Source organism: Macrotis lagotis, chromosome 1 (assembly GCF_037893015.1).
Source record: "Macrotis lagotis isolate mMagLag1 chromosome 1, bilby.v1.9.chrom.fasta, whole genome shotgun sequence".
NCBI lineage: Eukaryota > Metazoa > Chordata > Mammalia > Peramelemorphia > Peramelidae > Macrotis > Macrotis lagotis.
Window position 1 is genome coordinate 666,267,894 of NC_133658.1, and position 14,659 is coordinate 666,282,552.

The 14,659-nt window shown below is 36.4% G+C and overlaps 1 protein-coding gene across 2 annotated transcripts in view; it reads left to right on the top strand.

Moving 5' to 3' along the window:
* The window catches only part of OSGEPL1 (O-sialoglycoprotein endopeptidase like 1), a 34,208-nt gene that overhangs the window by 11,523 nt on the left and 8,026 nt on the right, over positions 1-14,659 (top strand). The window contains exons 2-8 of one of the 2 annotated variants that reach the window (XM_074215510.1): positions 2,572-2,811; positions 5,101-5,488; positions 9,787-9,991; positions 10,075-10,223; positions 10,738-10,868; positions 12,543-12,614; positions 14,170-14,646. In XM_074215510.1, the coding sequence (XP_074071611.1) occupies positions 2,591-2,811; positions 5,101-5,488; positions 9,787-9,991; positions 10,075-10,223; positions 10,738-10,868; positions 12,543-12,614; positions 14,170-14,197 (1,194 nt within the window). In that variant the 5' untranslated portion in view covers positions 2,572-2,590 and the 3' untranslated portion in view covers positions 14,198-14,646. Of the gene's footprint in view, positions 1-2,571; positions 2,812-5,100; positions 5,489-9,786; positions 9,992-10,074; positions 10,224-10,737; positions 10,869-12,542; positions 12,615-14,169; positions 14,647-14,659 lie in introns of those variants that run through there. The other variant, XM_074215509.1, reaches the window with a different exon arrangement.

Consider the following 14,659-nt stretch of genomic DNA (forward strand, 5'->3'; position numbering starts at 1 on the left):
CATTTTCCATGAGTTTGTGAAAAGGGAAAGGGACTCGGGAATCTCTTGAATATAGAACAATTTGGATCTTGTCATTGTCACACAGTATCCTGTGATTCTAGGTAGAATGAATCTAGAGATGGGTAGGAATAATTTTTAGGGGCCAGGGTCCACTAGCATTTCCAATATCATATACACAATAATAATTTAACAGTACTCTCCAGATGCTTTCAAGGGTGTTGATACTCCTAGAGCAGAAAACCTTTGCTCAAGGAGTAGGGAGAAGAAAGTGAAGAAAGTGCTAAGGCTCTTAAAGTAACACTTTTGTCAGAGGATCCTTTCTAATACAAAGCAGCACCCAAGTGGATAGACTGGGAACTATGCTATTTGTTGTTATCCTACTAGCTTCCCCTAAAAACACTCAGCCTCACAAGGCTTCTAAACATAAAACTTCTTTGCTAGTGCTGGGCTCAGGTTTCTCATATCCAAGCTCATAGAGAATCAAGAAACCCACTGCTAAGCTGAGAGTGTATTCCCTTCTAGAGAGCTATCTTCCAGGGCAGCTAGGTGGATAGAGCTCCAGCCCTAGAGTCAGGAGGACCTGAGTTCAAATGTGACCTCAGACACTTAATAATTACCTAGCTGTGTGGCCTTGGGCAAGTCACTTAACCCCATTGCCTTAAATTAAAAAAAATTAAAAAATAAATAAAGAGCTATCTTCCCCCAGTACCTACATGGTCTCTGGGACATATACTCCTAGAACCTGGAGTGATTGGGGTTCTTCCTCCCAATCACTGTTCTCTATATTTCATTATTCTTTCCTGGGCACTATTCCTAATAGTGCTCCCTCTTTACTATCATTCTGGTCTTGGTAATGTCTATAAATCCATTTAATCCTCCTAGATATCCCATATCAATTTACAGTCCCACTCTCCATAGAATGCCTCTAAACCTTTTCATCCTTCCCATCATCCTCAGTAGAGAACCTTACCTAATTTTTTACAAAAAAAAAAAAATTGAGACCATTTGTTCTGAGCTCTCTCTTTTCTCCTCATTTGTCATTCTGATGTCTTCTACCATTATCTCCTCCATCTGTCTCACAGGATGAAGTGGCCTTACTCCTTAACAAAGTTAACCCTTCTACCTGCTCAAGCAGTCCTATTCTCCATTGCCCTCTGTCATCCCCACTCTGTTTACTGGATTTCTCTCTACTCTCTTCCTTCCTCACTAACAACCTATATCTCTTCTGACCTTAGTAGCTAGACTTGAAAAAGCCATCCATAATAGATACCTCCACCTTCTCTCCTCCCACTTTCTTCTTAACCCCTTACAATCCAGCTTCCTGTCTTATTATTTCACTGAAACTGCCCTCCAAAGTTATTTATGACCTCTTAGGTGCCAAATCAATGGCTTTTTCTCAGTGCTCATCTGTCTTGACCTTTCTACATACTTTGATACTGTGGATCTTTCTTTCCTTCTTGATAACTGTTTTCTATGTTTCAGGACATCACTCTCTTATCCTACCCATCCCCCAATTCTAGTGCTTTCCTCTGTTATTTCCTATTGTAGCTTGCTTTGAATAGGTTTGCATATTGTCTTTCTTATTAAATTATAAGCTTCTTGAGGGAAGAAAGGTCTTTCACCCCTTTGTGTGTTTTCTCCTCTCTGTCCCCTCCTCCCCCCCCCCCAAGCTTAACACAGTAGCTTTCACATAGCAGGCACTTAATAATTGTTGATCCTCAAAGCCCTTTAGCAGATGGTACTGGTAATTTCAACCCTATAGAACTACCTTTAACAATTAGCCTACAGAGCAGTTACATTAAAGGAGTCACATCCTAGAATCAGAATGTTTCTGGCTTCAAAGACCCAACAATCTTTTTTTTTATATTTGATTCTTCACCTTTCTCCTCCTACTTTCACACAGAGTCTTCTCATCTTGCTATGGGTGTATTTCTTGGATTGCTCATATAGAGTTTTGCTCTTCAGATTGACTTGATCCTTTGTCTATTCTGACATCCACCTTGTTGGCACTTTTCTTCATGCTCATGTCAGCACTTCTCACAGAGCTTTGGGGGGATTCTGGGAGGTCCTCTTCTTGTTTATTTTTATCTCATTTTCCTCCGGAGTGTATGGATTGAGTTGTATAAATTACCAAGGCTATTTCTTCAAGATCCCCAAAAGGGTCAGGCTCTCTATATCTTATGTATGGCTCCTGCACACTATTCCTAGTGCAGATAGTTGTCACTTAGAAAGAAGAAAAATTCCTCACTAAACAAATATAATATGACACTTGAGGCTTTTTGATGCTAAGCATTTCATAAAGAAGAAAGTGGTTTCACAAGCCCTATTTATAAAATTACTGCTATAAAAATCCCTATATCCTATTTACATTCCCTCCCCCCTCAAGCAGCAGGAGTCTATTTATGTGGTATTTAAAAAAAAATTATTGCTAGTTTTCATGAGCTTCCCTATAATTTAAAACTGAAGGAGAATGTAAATAACATCCAAGCCTCTCAATTTTGTATTAGACTTCTGAGTGTTTTGCATAAAATTATGCACAACCTAATACATGCCTCTCCATTTGGTTTCTAGGCAAATTTATAGATTCAATATGCTGACACTGAATAAAATATTGGAGATTCCTTGTAGATTACCCAAATGGAAAATCCATGGATTTTTAAGAGGTTTTACTTTTCATTCTGGAAAACAGTCCCTTCATAAACTGGTTTTAGGAATTGAAACTAGTTGTGATGATACAGCAGCTGCTGTGGTGGATGAAGCTGGCAACATCCTAGGAGAAGCACTGCACTCCCAAACTGAAGTTCACTTAAAGTAAGTAGTCATTATCATGAATAATGGAAATAATCCTTCTTTATTTGTTCAATAGCAAGATTAGTATTAATTTGTGTCAGACTTTATAATTGAATACTTTTACATATATTGGTTATCCCATTTGATCTTCCCAGTAATCCTGGAGAAATAGTGATAAGGAAGTTGAGACATAGAGAAGACTGCCTAGTCAGTTAAGAGGAGTTAAGATTTAAGATCAAGTCTCTGACCCATGTCCATTACTCTTCAAAAGTAAGTCTCTCTTACCCCCCAAGTATTTATAATGACCCAGTTGACCACAGAAGAAATGAGACAATTGGAGAACCATTTCTCCAAACCTTTTTAAATTGTAATTTTTTTCCCCAAAAAATCTTAGATCCTACCTTCCTCCTTGAAAGTTTCCTTGCTTTTTTAAACTCATAATAATTTTTCCTCTCTGGGAGGTCTTATATCACTTATTGTGTCCCTTAATCTTATACTCTCTTTCACTGTTAGAAAGTTCATCAACAAAAAACAAAAGGAACTTATTAAATGAAATAGTGAATGAGGAAGTTCACAATATATCTTGTGATTGATCCTTTCAGAGTTAGTAAGATTTCTTATTTGTTAGTTTAGTAGTATGGACAAACCTACTTCTTGTTCTTCTAGAGAAGAACATTGATTTCAAGATCTATTTGAATTACTCAGCTCCACATTCAAGAACTAGTCAATGGGCATTATTAAGCACTTACTATGTGCCATCATTGTGCTTAGTACTAGGAATTCAAATAAAAATTAAAGACACTTCCTTCAAGAAGTTTAAATTCTATGAAGATAGCGTATATAAGAGAGAGTTAAAAAGGAAAGGAGGTTCTTTTAGAAATCATAAATAGGGGTGGCTAGGTGGCGTAGTGGATAAAGCACTGGCCCTGGAGTCAGGAGTACCCGGGTTCAAATCCAGTCTCAGACACTTAATCATTACCTAGTTGTGTGGCCTTGGGCAAACCACTTAACCCCGTTTGCCTTGCAAAAACCTAAAAAAAAAGAAAAAGAAATCATAAATAGTTGGACTCAAGAGAAGCATGGAATGAGTTACAGGATCTGATGCTGAGTGAAGGGAGCAGAAATAAGAGAACAACATTGTGAGATGATCAACCTTGTTGGAAGCAGCTCCACTCAGCAGTTCAGAGAGCTAGGATAGCTTTTTAGACTGACCATGAACAATGTTATCCCCATCCAGAGGAATAAAAACAAAGCAAAACAAAACAAAAAACTTTCAGAATCTGATGAACACTTTTTAAAAATTATCTTATGTCTCTCTCTTAATCCTAATTCCTCATACCAAAAATGACTAATCTATAAGCAAGTTTATCAAAAATACTTATGTAATGTTAATCTGACTGCCATTGAGGGGAAGGGGGTGGGAAGGGAGAATGGAAGGAAATTTTGTAACTTAAAAATATACATATGGGGGGCAGCTAGGTGGTGCAGTGGATAAAGCACTGGCCCTGGAGTCAGGAGTACCTGGGTTCAAATCCAGTCTCAAACACTTAATAATTACCTAGCTGTGTGTGGCCTTGGGCAAGCCACTTAACTCCATTTGCCTTGCAAAAACCTAAAAAAATATATATATACATATGCATATGCGTGAATGTTGAAAAAATTTTTATAACATATATTTGGAAAAATAAAATATCAACTAAAAAAAGGAAGGGAGGATACTCATATAACAAATCAGGACTGTGAAGAACAGAACCAGTATAGGGATGAAGGGTGACAGCCCTGAAAGTTTTTCAAAATAGAGGTTCTGAGAGGAACTCATTATTAGGAAGAGGGGGGCTATAAAGGGTGAGAAGACTACAACTTTTTGCCAAATCTCCATTTAACTCTTCTGTTTCATTTGTATAAAGTATAAAGATGTATTTCCTTTTACTTATTGACTAAATTTAGACCTGAATTTTCTAATGATCCCTTGGATTTTGTTTCTCATTAACATCCAGGTTTCTTCTCTCTCTTCATTAAAGCTTTTCGGATAATTTTAGGCAGTTTTCTCTTTCATTTATCTGTTTTATTTTAAAGCCCTTTTGAATAGGTTTATAAGATGTCAGACAAATAGATATTTTTACCAGCATTTGTTAGAATGCTCCTTTGGTGAGATTTTTTTCCCTAAAAGTATTGAACTATTAAGTTTGAAAAATATGCTTTTAAAACTATTTTGGTACTAGGAGAGAAGGGAAAATTTTATGAATGCAGACTTTCAGTTTTGAGGTCTTGTAATTTGATATGATAAATTTATGACCATTTTTCTCCCAGAACAGGTGGTATTATTCCTTCAGTTGCACAACGACTTCACAGAGAAAATATTGAACAAATAGTGAAAGAAACTCTTTCTGCCAGTGGAATCACTCCAAAAGAACTCTCAGCAATTGCAACCACTGTAAAACCAGGACTTGCTTTAAGCTTGGGAGTTGGCTTGGAGTATAGCTTACAACTGGTAAAGCAGTACAAGAAGCCTTTCATTCCTATTCATCACATGGAAGCACATGCACTTACTATTAGAATAACCAATAAAGTGGAGTTTCCTTTCTTAGTTCTTTTGGTCTCGGGTGGTCACTGTTTACTGGCTGTAGTTCAGGGTGTTTCAGATTTTCTTCTGCTTGGAAAATCTTTAGATATAGCACCTGGTGACTTGCTTGACAAGGTAAGAATTAATCTAAGAATTTATTTCTTTTTGTTTTGGGAACAATTGGGTGGTACAAGGGAGAGTGCCACATTTGCTGTCAGGAAGACTTAGATACTTAATTGTGTGAGCCTAGGCAAGTCACTTAATCTCTATTTGCCTCAGTTTCTTCATCTGTAAAATAAGGATAATAATAGCACCTCCTTCCCAGGTTTGTTGTGAGTATCAAAGGAGATAATAATTGTAAAGGACTTAGTAAATGTGCCTCGTGCTTGGTAAATAGTACAGAAATATTAGCTATTGTTATTGTCGTTGTTGTTGTTGTTTTGTGTGTGTGTGTGTGTGTGTGTGTGTGTGTTTCCAGTGTAGCACCTGGTAATTATTTAGATGCATATCAGTCAACAGTAAGTGACCACTGAATTTCAGTACCTGTCGATTTCAATTAGAGATAAAATAATTCCATTGTTGTTTAATAGCCTTAATTAGGTACAAAGGTTGTAGGTAACTAGGTTGGTAAGGACTTTATCTACAGTAAGAGATCAAATTGAAAATTGAATGTAGGATGGAATTTTGTGTGGCATACTAAAATTTTTTCTAGTATAGTTTCTATACATCTAAAATAGACATGTTTTTCCTTTACATATCACTCTAATTTTAAAGTTTTCAAAACCTTTAAGATTTAAGATTGTATTTTGAGATGAATTTACTTGGAAATTTAAGAATTATCCTCCTTAGTAGACTTCACTCATAAAGACCTATTATTGGTGGTTCCAATAATTTTCTTTCTGTCTGATTATGATATAATCATATAATTGGTGCTTTGGAGACCATGAAATTCTACCACCTCCCATTTTGCAGATGAAGAATCCAAGGATCAGGGAGGAAGTTATTTGTACAAAGTCATGGGTTCTAAAGCTAGAATTTGAACCTAAGTCCTTTGAGCCCCCCTGTTCTTTCAGTTACACTGGGTTCAGATCTTCCTCTTCCTAAAACAAAAAACAAAACATTTTCATTTGATCCTACTATCCCTCATGCTGTCATTCTATAGCTACTCTTCTGTAGCCAAACTTATAGAAAAATTACTGGTACTTGTTGCCTCCAATTCCTTTCTACTTCTGTTCTTGGCCCTTTGCATTCTGGTTTCCTAAGTCACTAGCCAAATGAAATTGCCAATGATCTCAATGATGACCTTTTCTTAATCTTTATCCTTCTTAAACCTCTTCAGTTTTTGACAATTGTTGGCTAGCCTTTTCTTTTTGTGACTTTTGATCACTACTACCACCACTCATCTCCAATCAGTACTAGCATCTATCCTGGAAAGGAAGTATCTGTGGACTGCTCCACTCTACCTTCCTTTCTGTATATGTTGCCTCTATCTGTGACTCTTTGAAGGAGAAACTGTCTCTCTTCTATTTTAGTGTTATCAGCACTAGCACAATGTTTGGCACAGAATAAGCATTAATTTAATAAATGCATTCATGTTTAATTACTTAGTCTATTTTCTCAGTCTCATTTACTGGATTCTTATTTATGTACTGGCCCTTAAAAATAGGCACCCATAAGATTCTATACTTTCTCTGTCATCTTACTAGCTCCATGTTCTCCTTGCTTTATAGATGTAGTACAGGAGAACAGACCTTGGATCTGGGAACATAAGAGGTCATAGTCCTGCCTTTGATGTTTACTCCCTTGGTGAACCTTGACCTAGATGACCCTTCAAAATTCTTCCATCTAGATTGTTCAATAGAGAGAGCACTGGACCTGAAGTCATTAAGACCTGAGTACAGGTTTGGATTCAGGCATTTATTACTAGCAGTGTGACCTCAAGCAAGTCACTTAACCTCCATCTTTCTAGGTATCTTTGGTTATAAAATAGGAATAATGTTAACACCTCCCTTCCAGAGGATCAAAAGAGATCATATTTGTAAAGCACTTAGCACAGTGTCTGGGCCATAATAGGTACTCAATAAATGCTTATTCCCTCCCATGCTTTTTTGGCACCGCCCCCCCCCCCCCCCTTCAGCAGCTTAGTCTAAAAACACCAAACAAATTCAACTTAATCTTTTCAGTATTTAGTTCTCTATGTTCTCACCCTGCAGTACCTTCATAGCATTCATAGACTTAGTCTTCCCTTTCTTCCCTTCCTTCCCTTTTCCCAGGCCATCCATCATGCCTTAATGTTCCCTTTTCTCATCTCACAGAATCCCTTGTTTTAGTCAAGGCTTAGCTTAGGGGACTACTTACAGTACCATACATGATCCTTAGAATTATTTATATTTTCAAGTTATTATTTGTGTACTCATTTGTTTCCCTGTTCTAACCTCCTAGAGGAAATTAATGTCTAGAATATATGTATATGTCCAGGACTAAGTACAGAGTCTTGCACATAGTAGGGTTTTTATAAGTATATGTTGGATTGGACTGGATACCAGTATAATGACACAGTGTTGAACTTGGAGTCAAGATGACCTCAGATCTCACCTCTGGCAAGAATGAGCTCAACATGTTCAAGGCAGTTAATATCTCTAAGCCTCAGTTTCCTTCTATGTAAAATGAAAATTAAAAATACCCATAGTTCTAGCCTCATGAGATTGTTAAAAGCTTCAGATAATATATGTAAAACACTTTGTAAACCAAGACCAAAAGAAATGTAGTAAATTGAGAAACAATTTTTACAACTAGTTTTTCTGACAAAGGACTCATTTCTAAAATATACAGAGAACTGAGTCAAATTAAAAAAAACCATTCCCCAATTGACAAATGGTCAAAGGATTTGCAAAGGCAATTTACAGATGAGGAAATCAAAGCAATCCATAGTCATATGAAAAATTGCTCTAAATCACTACTTATTAGAGAAATGCAAATTAAAGCATCTCTGAGGTACCACCTCACAACTCTCAGACTGGCCAACATGACCAAAAAGAACAATGATCAATGTTGGAAGGGATGCGGGAAATCTGGGACACTAATACATTGTTGGTGAAGCTGTGAACTCTTCCAATCTTTCTGGAGAGCAATTTGAAGTTACGCCCAAAGGGCAACAAAAATGTACATACCTTTGATCCAGCAATACCACTACTGGGTCTATACCCTGAAGAGATTATGAAAAATGGTAAAAACATCACTTGTCCAAAAATATTCACAGCAGCCCAGTTTGTGGTGTCAAAGAATTGGAAATTGAGTGAATGTCCATCAATTGGGGAATGGCTTAATAAATGTATGTATGTGATGGAACATTATTGTTCTATTAGAAACCAGGAGGGATGGGAATTCAGGGACACTTGGAAGGATTTGCATGAACTGATGCTGAGTGAGATGAGCAGAACCAGAAGAATATTGTACACCCTAACATCAATATGGGGGGGTAATGATCAACCTTAATGGACTTGCTCATTCCATCAGTGCAACAACAATCAGGCATGATTTGGGGGTATCTGCAATGGAGAACACCATCTGTATCCAGAGAATTGTGGAGTTTGATATTATCTTTAATTTTTTTTTTAAATTATCTTATTATGTAATTTTGCTATTTCTTATACTTTATTTTTCTTCTTTGAGGATATGATTTCTCTCTCATCACACTCAACTTAGATGAATGTATACCATATGTCCAGGAAACAATGTAAAGACTAACAGACTGCCTTCTGTGGGGGGTGGGGGGAGCAAGATTAGGGGAAAAATTGTAAAATTCAAAATAAATCAATTTAAAAAAAACACTTTGTAAAGTTCAAAGCACCATATAAAAGTCTGCTACTGTAAAGAACTGTAATGTGCTACTTGATAATTGCAGAAATGAAAACCTGAAGTGCAATTATTGAAGATAAAGTTCTTTGACTAAACTGGAGAAATATTACTATTATAAAGTTGTATATTTCCTTCTTTCCCTTATAGCATAGTTATTAATCATTGCAAAAGAGAATGGTAGATGGTAACCATACTGCTGCTTCTCAAGGATAGGACCACAGTGGTTCTTCACTTCTGTCTTCATTGTAATTGAAATTTTTCCCTGGAAAAATGGAGTGGTTTTAACTAAGTAGCTCCTCCCCTCTTAGCTACCTACAAAGTAGAAAAATAGGACAACAGCAATGATTATGAGGAATTTATTTTCTTTGATTCCCAGATATATCAGTCTGTATCTATTACAAGCCAGCCCACTGCTGTGAATTGTATTTTTAGAGTCTACTAGCCACAATCTTTCTTTTGTAGCATTATGTTTTCATAATATAGTATTCAGTAATAGGATTTTGATTTTTTCCTTCTAACTTGAAAAGTGTGAGCCAATTATATCATGTCTTACAAAGCATTTTTTTCTTTGCTAGGTAGCAAGAAGACTTTCTTTAGTAAAACACCCAACATACTCCACCATGAGTGGTGGCAAGGCTATAGAACATTTAGCCAAACAAGGAAATAGATTACATTTTGATTTTCGACATCCCCTGCATTACTGTAGAAATTGTGATTTTTCTTTTGCTGGACTTCAGAGTGCTGTTGACAGAATAATAACACAAAAGGAAAAAGAGGAAGGTGTGTATATTTATCCAAGTTGAATATGTAATAAGACATAATGAAATTATCAAATTTAAAAATCAACAAATTTTATTTTTCAGGAATTGAAAAGGGACAAATATTATCCTGTGCTGCTGATATTGCTGCTGCAGTACAACACACAGTAGCAAGCCACATTGCTAAACGAACACATCGTGCTATTTTATTTTGCCAACAAAGAGGTTTCCTAACTCCATCTAATGCAATATTGGTAAGTGTTTATAAGCTTTCTTATAAATAGTGTTATAGCACTTTGTTTTGGTGTATAGTAAAGAACCAGATTCATGTGCATATACACGAAAAAGGAAAGTTCTTTATAACCACACATACTTGTATGTGGTTTTGTGAGGTGGAGGAAAACCCATCCATAGCATGTCCTGCCTGCAAGAACATTGACGCTTTATTGGGTCTTAATACAGACTGAATAAACCCCCAGAAACCCTTAATTATTGTTCTTTAGGATATAGAATATTCTGGGAATTGAATTTTGGAGCAGAATAAAGGAAATTGAGCCAGTTTTCACAATAAAATATTACTGCAAGTAATTGATGTATACAATTTAATATGCAGTATTTTAGCAGGACAAAATAATACTAGCATCAAAATTTTCTCATGAAATTCTTATTTATAGCACAGGTAATACCTTCACATAGTACTATTTGAAAAATGCTAGTTCATACTTTTATTTTTGTGGTGGTTAATTTCAGTATTTTAAATTTCTTCAGGTTGCATCTGGAGGTGTTGCAAGTAACTTATATATTCGAAGAACTTTGGAAATTATAACAAAAGCAACAAATTGTATTTTATTATGTCCTCCCCTGAAATTTTGCACAGATAATGGAATTATGATTGCATGGTGAGCAAAATTTTTTTATATTAGTCCTAAACCATAATTTTAGTTCTGTGGAAACATTCCTACTAATAAGCTGCTAAGAGGGAATACTTTGTAGTAGAGACATTCTAGATGATAGGTTTAAAATTGGAAGGAACATTATATGTTCTAATTCCACTTATATTACAGATGAGCTGGTCTTTCTTTTTGCCAAGGCAAACCTGTCTACTTTTCCATCCTGTCTCTTCCAACAGATTGCTCCCTCAGTCTTAATCTGCTTCTCGACTGCTTCTAAACGTGTCCATGTCTTCCCTAGTCTCAAAAACTCTTCAATTGATCCTTCTATCCTTACTGTTGTGTCAAATGTCTTCTGCCCTTTGTGACTAAGGTCCTTAAGAAGGTTATTTGCAATAGATGCCTCTACTTCTTTCTCTCTTCCTAACTCTACCATCTGACTTCTGGCCTCATAGTTCAAACAAACTCCAAGGTTACCAATTGATTTCTTGGTTGTCAAATCCATTGGTCCTTTCTTAGTCCTTATCCTTCTTGACCTCTGTATCCTTTGACACTGTCAAATACCCTCTTTTCCTTGATAGTCTCTTCTCTCTAGGTCTTTAGACAACTCTCCTGGTTCTCTTCTAATGTACATCAGACCTCAGTGTCTTTGCTGAAACTTGTTCCGTGTCATACCCACTTGTCCTACTGGGCTCTTCCTAGACTCTCTTCTATACATCTTCATTTGGTAATCTCATCAGTTCCTATGTATTTGTTAGAGGATTCTCAAAACTACTTATTAGCCCTGACCTCTCTGCTTACCTCCAGAATCACATTTCCAACTGCCTTTGACATTTTAAACTAGATAGCCAGTAAATATCTTTAATACATATCAAAAACTATTTTCGTTTTCCTTCCCTTTTCATCTTTCCCCTTCCAAACTTCTCTATTACCATTCAGGCCACCACTATCCTCCAGTTCCCTATGCTTGCAAACTATATATCATCCTCAACTAATCATCCGTCACTTCCCCGCCACCTCATGTCAGATCTCTTGCTAAGATCTGTCAGTTTCTCAAATCTCCAATATTTCTCAAACATACCTCTACCCTCTTCTCTCCTCTTACATTGATACCACCCCTGGTGATATTCTGTTGCAGTCCACTCTTCACGTTTGGTCATTTCAACAGATTTCTTTACTTCCCTGGCTTCAAGTTCCAGTTGACATTCTACCATCTACAGGAAGCCTTTCCCATCCCTCTTAATTGTAGGACCTTCCCCATATTGGTTATTTCCTATTCTCTGTGTAACTTGTTTATAAAATTTGTACATACATGCTTGTTTTCTCCCTCATTAGAATGTAAGCTCCTTGAGGTCAGGGACTGTTTTGACCTTTCTTGGTATCCCCAGATTTTAACATAGTGCCTGGTAGATAGTAGGTGCTTAATAAATGCTTATAACTGACTTTAGTTTAGAGAGGTTAAACTATTTGTAATACAGATAGTGAGGGATAGAGTCAAGATGCAGTCAAAAAAAAATCTGGACTCAAGTCCTGCTTCATATTTTGATGAGCTTTGTGACCATGGATAAATCACTTAACCCCTTTGTGCCTCATATCAAAAATTATAAATTATAAACATCAGTGAAAGAAGTTTCTGCACAGGGAGTTCCCCACAACTGAAGTATTTCTATATTTTTTTTTTAGGAATGGCATTGAGAGGTTGTATGCAGGACTGGGCATATTACACAATGTGGACGGTGTCCGATATGAACCAAAGTATGTGGCAAACTTCACTTCAAGCTGTCTTCTAAATGTCACTGCACTAATTTAAACTTGTGATCCCAAGTTTTCATTGAAGTTCTCTTAATGTCACTTTAAATATGCAGGGAAGCCACACATAATTCCTTTCATTAGCTTCCTTTATGAAGGCGGCACCCTTCTAAGAAGCATTTGACTATGATTGTTTAAGAAGTCATAGAAGAGATTTTGAGTTCCAAACTAGACATCCAGAATAATTCTTGGCTGTTTAAAAACTTAATGAACATTTAATTTAGGCCTGCTCTTAACAGTGTTTCAGTTTTTTAAAGTTGTAAGCAGGTGGATACAGCTGAAATAACTGAACAACAAGTAGTTTGGTAGAGTCTGACTGGGCAACCTGGTCCCTTCTTGCTCCCCCCAGCTAAGTAAACACTCTGGTCCAATGGGATCCACCCTAGTCAATGTTAAAAGCATGCTTAGCCAATATCAAGGGAACATTGCTCTCTGTCTTTAGAGCAAGAATAATTCTAGGCCTAGATTATTGTGTATATATTGGGCAAGAAACTGTTCCTTGGTAGGCATTTAGCAATTTCATGTACCACCAAAGAGTAGGAGCAGTCCTTTAGAAGCTGGGCCTGACTTCAGTAACTCATCCTCCATACCACCTCACCTCAATTGTTGATGGATGTTAGAACAGAGCCCTCTCATACCTTTTCTAGCTGGGTACAAGTCACATGAGAGAATACCAAGTTTCAGCCCTCAAATAGAGTGGCATATATTTATTTGATCCTACTCCCTCCATTCATCATTTTTAGTTCTAATGCAGTTGAATAGAAAAGATAGGCTATGAGTTCTACTCTAACTCTGAAGCACTATATAAAAGTGTCCTATTATTACCAATGATCCCAACTTGACATTTCCAAATAGGCTGCTGGTAGTACAGTGGAAAGAGGCAGTACCTGGAGTCTGGAAGACCTGATTTCAAATCCAGCTTTAGATATTTCTTTAATATCTAAATATTAATATATTGGGCAAGTCACTTAACCTCAGTTTCCTCAACTGTAAAATGGTGATAATAGCACCTACCTAATCTAGTAAGACACATGTAAAATGCTTAGTAAAATGTTTGGCATATATGGGCCATATATATGTATAGTTTATGTAACATTATATAATGATTGTTAGAATATAAAACATTCTTACTGTTTCTGTGCTTTTTCTATTTTTCTGATCAAGTACACATTGTTTTGTGTTGAGGTTTGGTTTTTTTTTTGGTCACTCAGAATTGCCCCCATGTTCCATTTACTTTACCAATAATTCATTTGAATTATGTTACAAGCTGTCTTATCTTTGTTTATGCCCAAGTAGGTTAGCTGTTTCCACTAAGGATTATTCTAGTAAAGTATTATTTATATTCAAGGACCAGAATTTACCATAGATTAAACTGCATACTAACATATCCTATAAATAGGAATTGCACATTGTTGTGGACTTGATCTCCTAATGATTTAAAATCCTGGATTAAGTTCTATCCCTAGTTTACATAATATGACTACTTGCTTTTTTTATACAGTTTGGTTCTAATCCAAACTTCATTTTAGGGAAACAGAAACCTGGGACCAAAATCTTACCCAGCAGCATAAAGAACCATAGATTTAGCTCCTGAATTTTATGGAAAACTAAGGTCCGGAAAGTTTAAGGTATGGCTCTAAATCCAAGTCTTGTTCCTCTTGGATAGCAGTAATTAAACTATAATGAACTAAATGAAATAAGAGTGTTTCTTGAAATCCTTTGGACAAGAGAGACTAGAAAGAACAGGAAGTTGACTTACAGATCTGTCAGGTCTTTGCTTCTTTGTCTGAAGACTGTCCCACTGTCAGAACTGATCCTCCTTCCTTCCCCTCTACCCGCACTCCAAAGTAAAAAAACCAAACCATTTGTATTTTTCTTGTTCTGTGAGCCTCATTGTGGACCCTCTCATTACCAGTGCAAATATAAATCTAATCTGTATTACTCTCTCAATTTATAAAAGTTAAATAGTAATACATTGTATTTTTCATAAA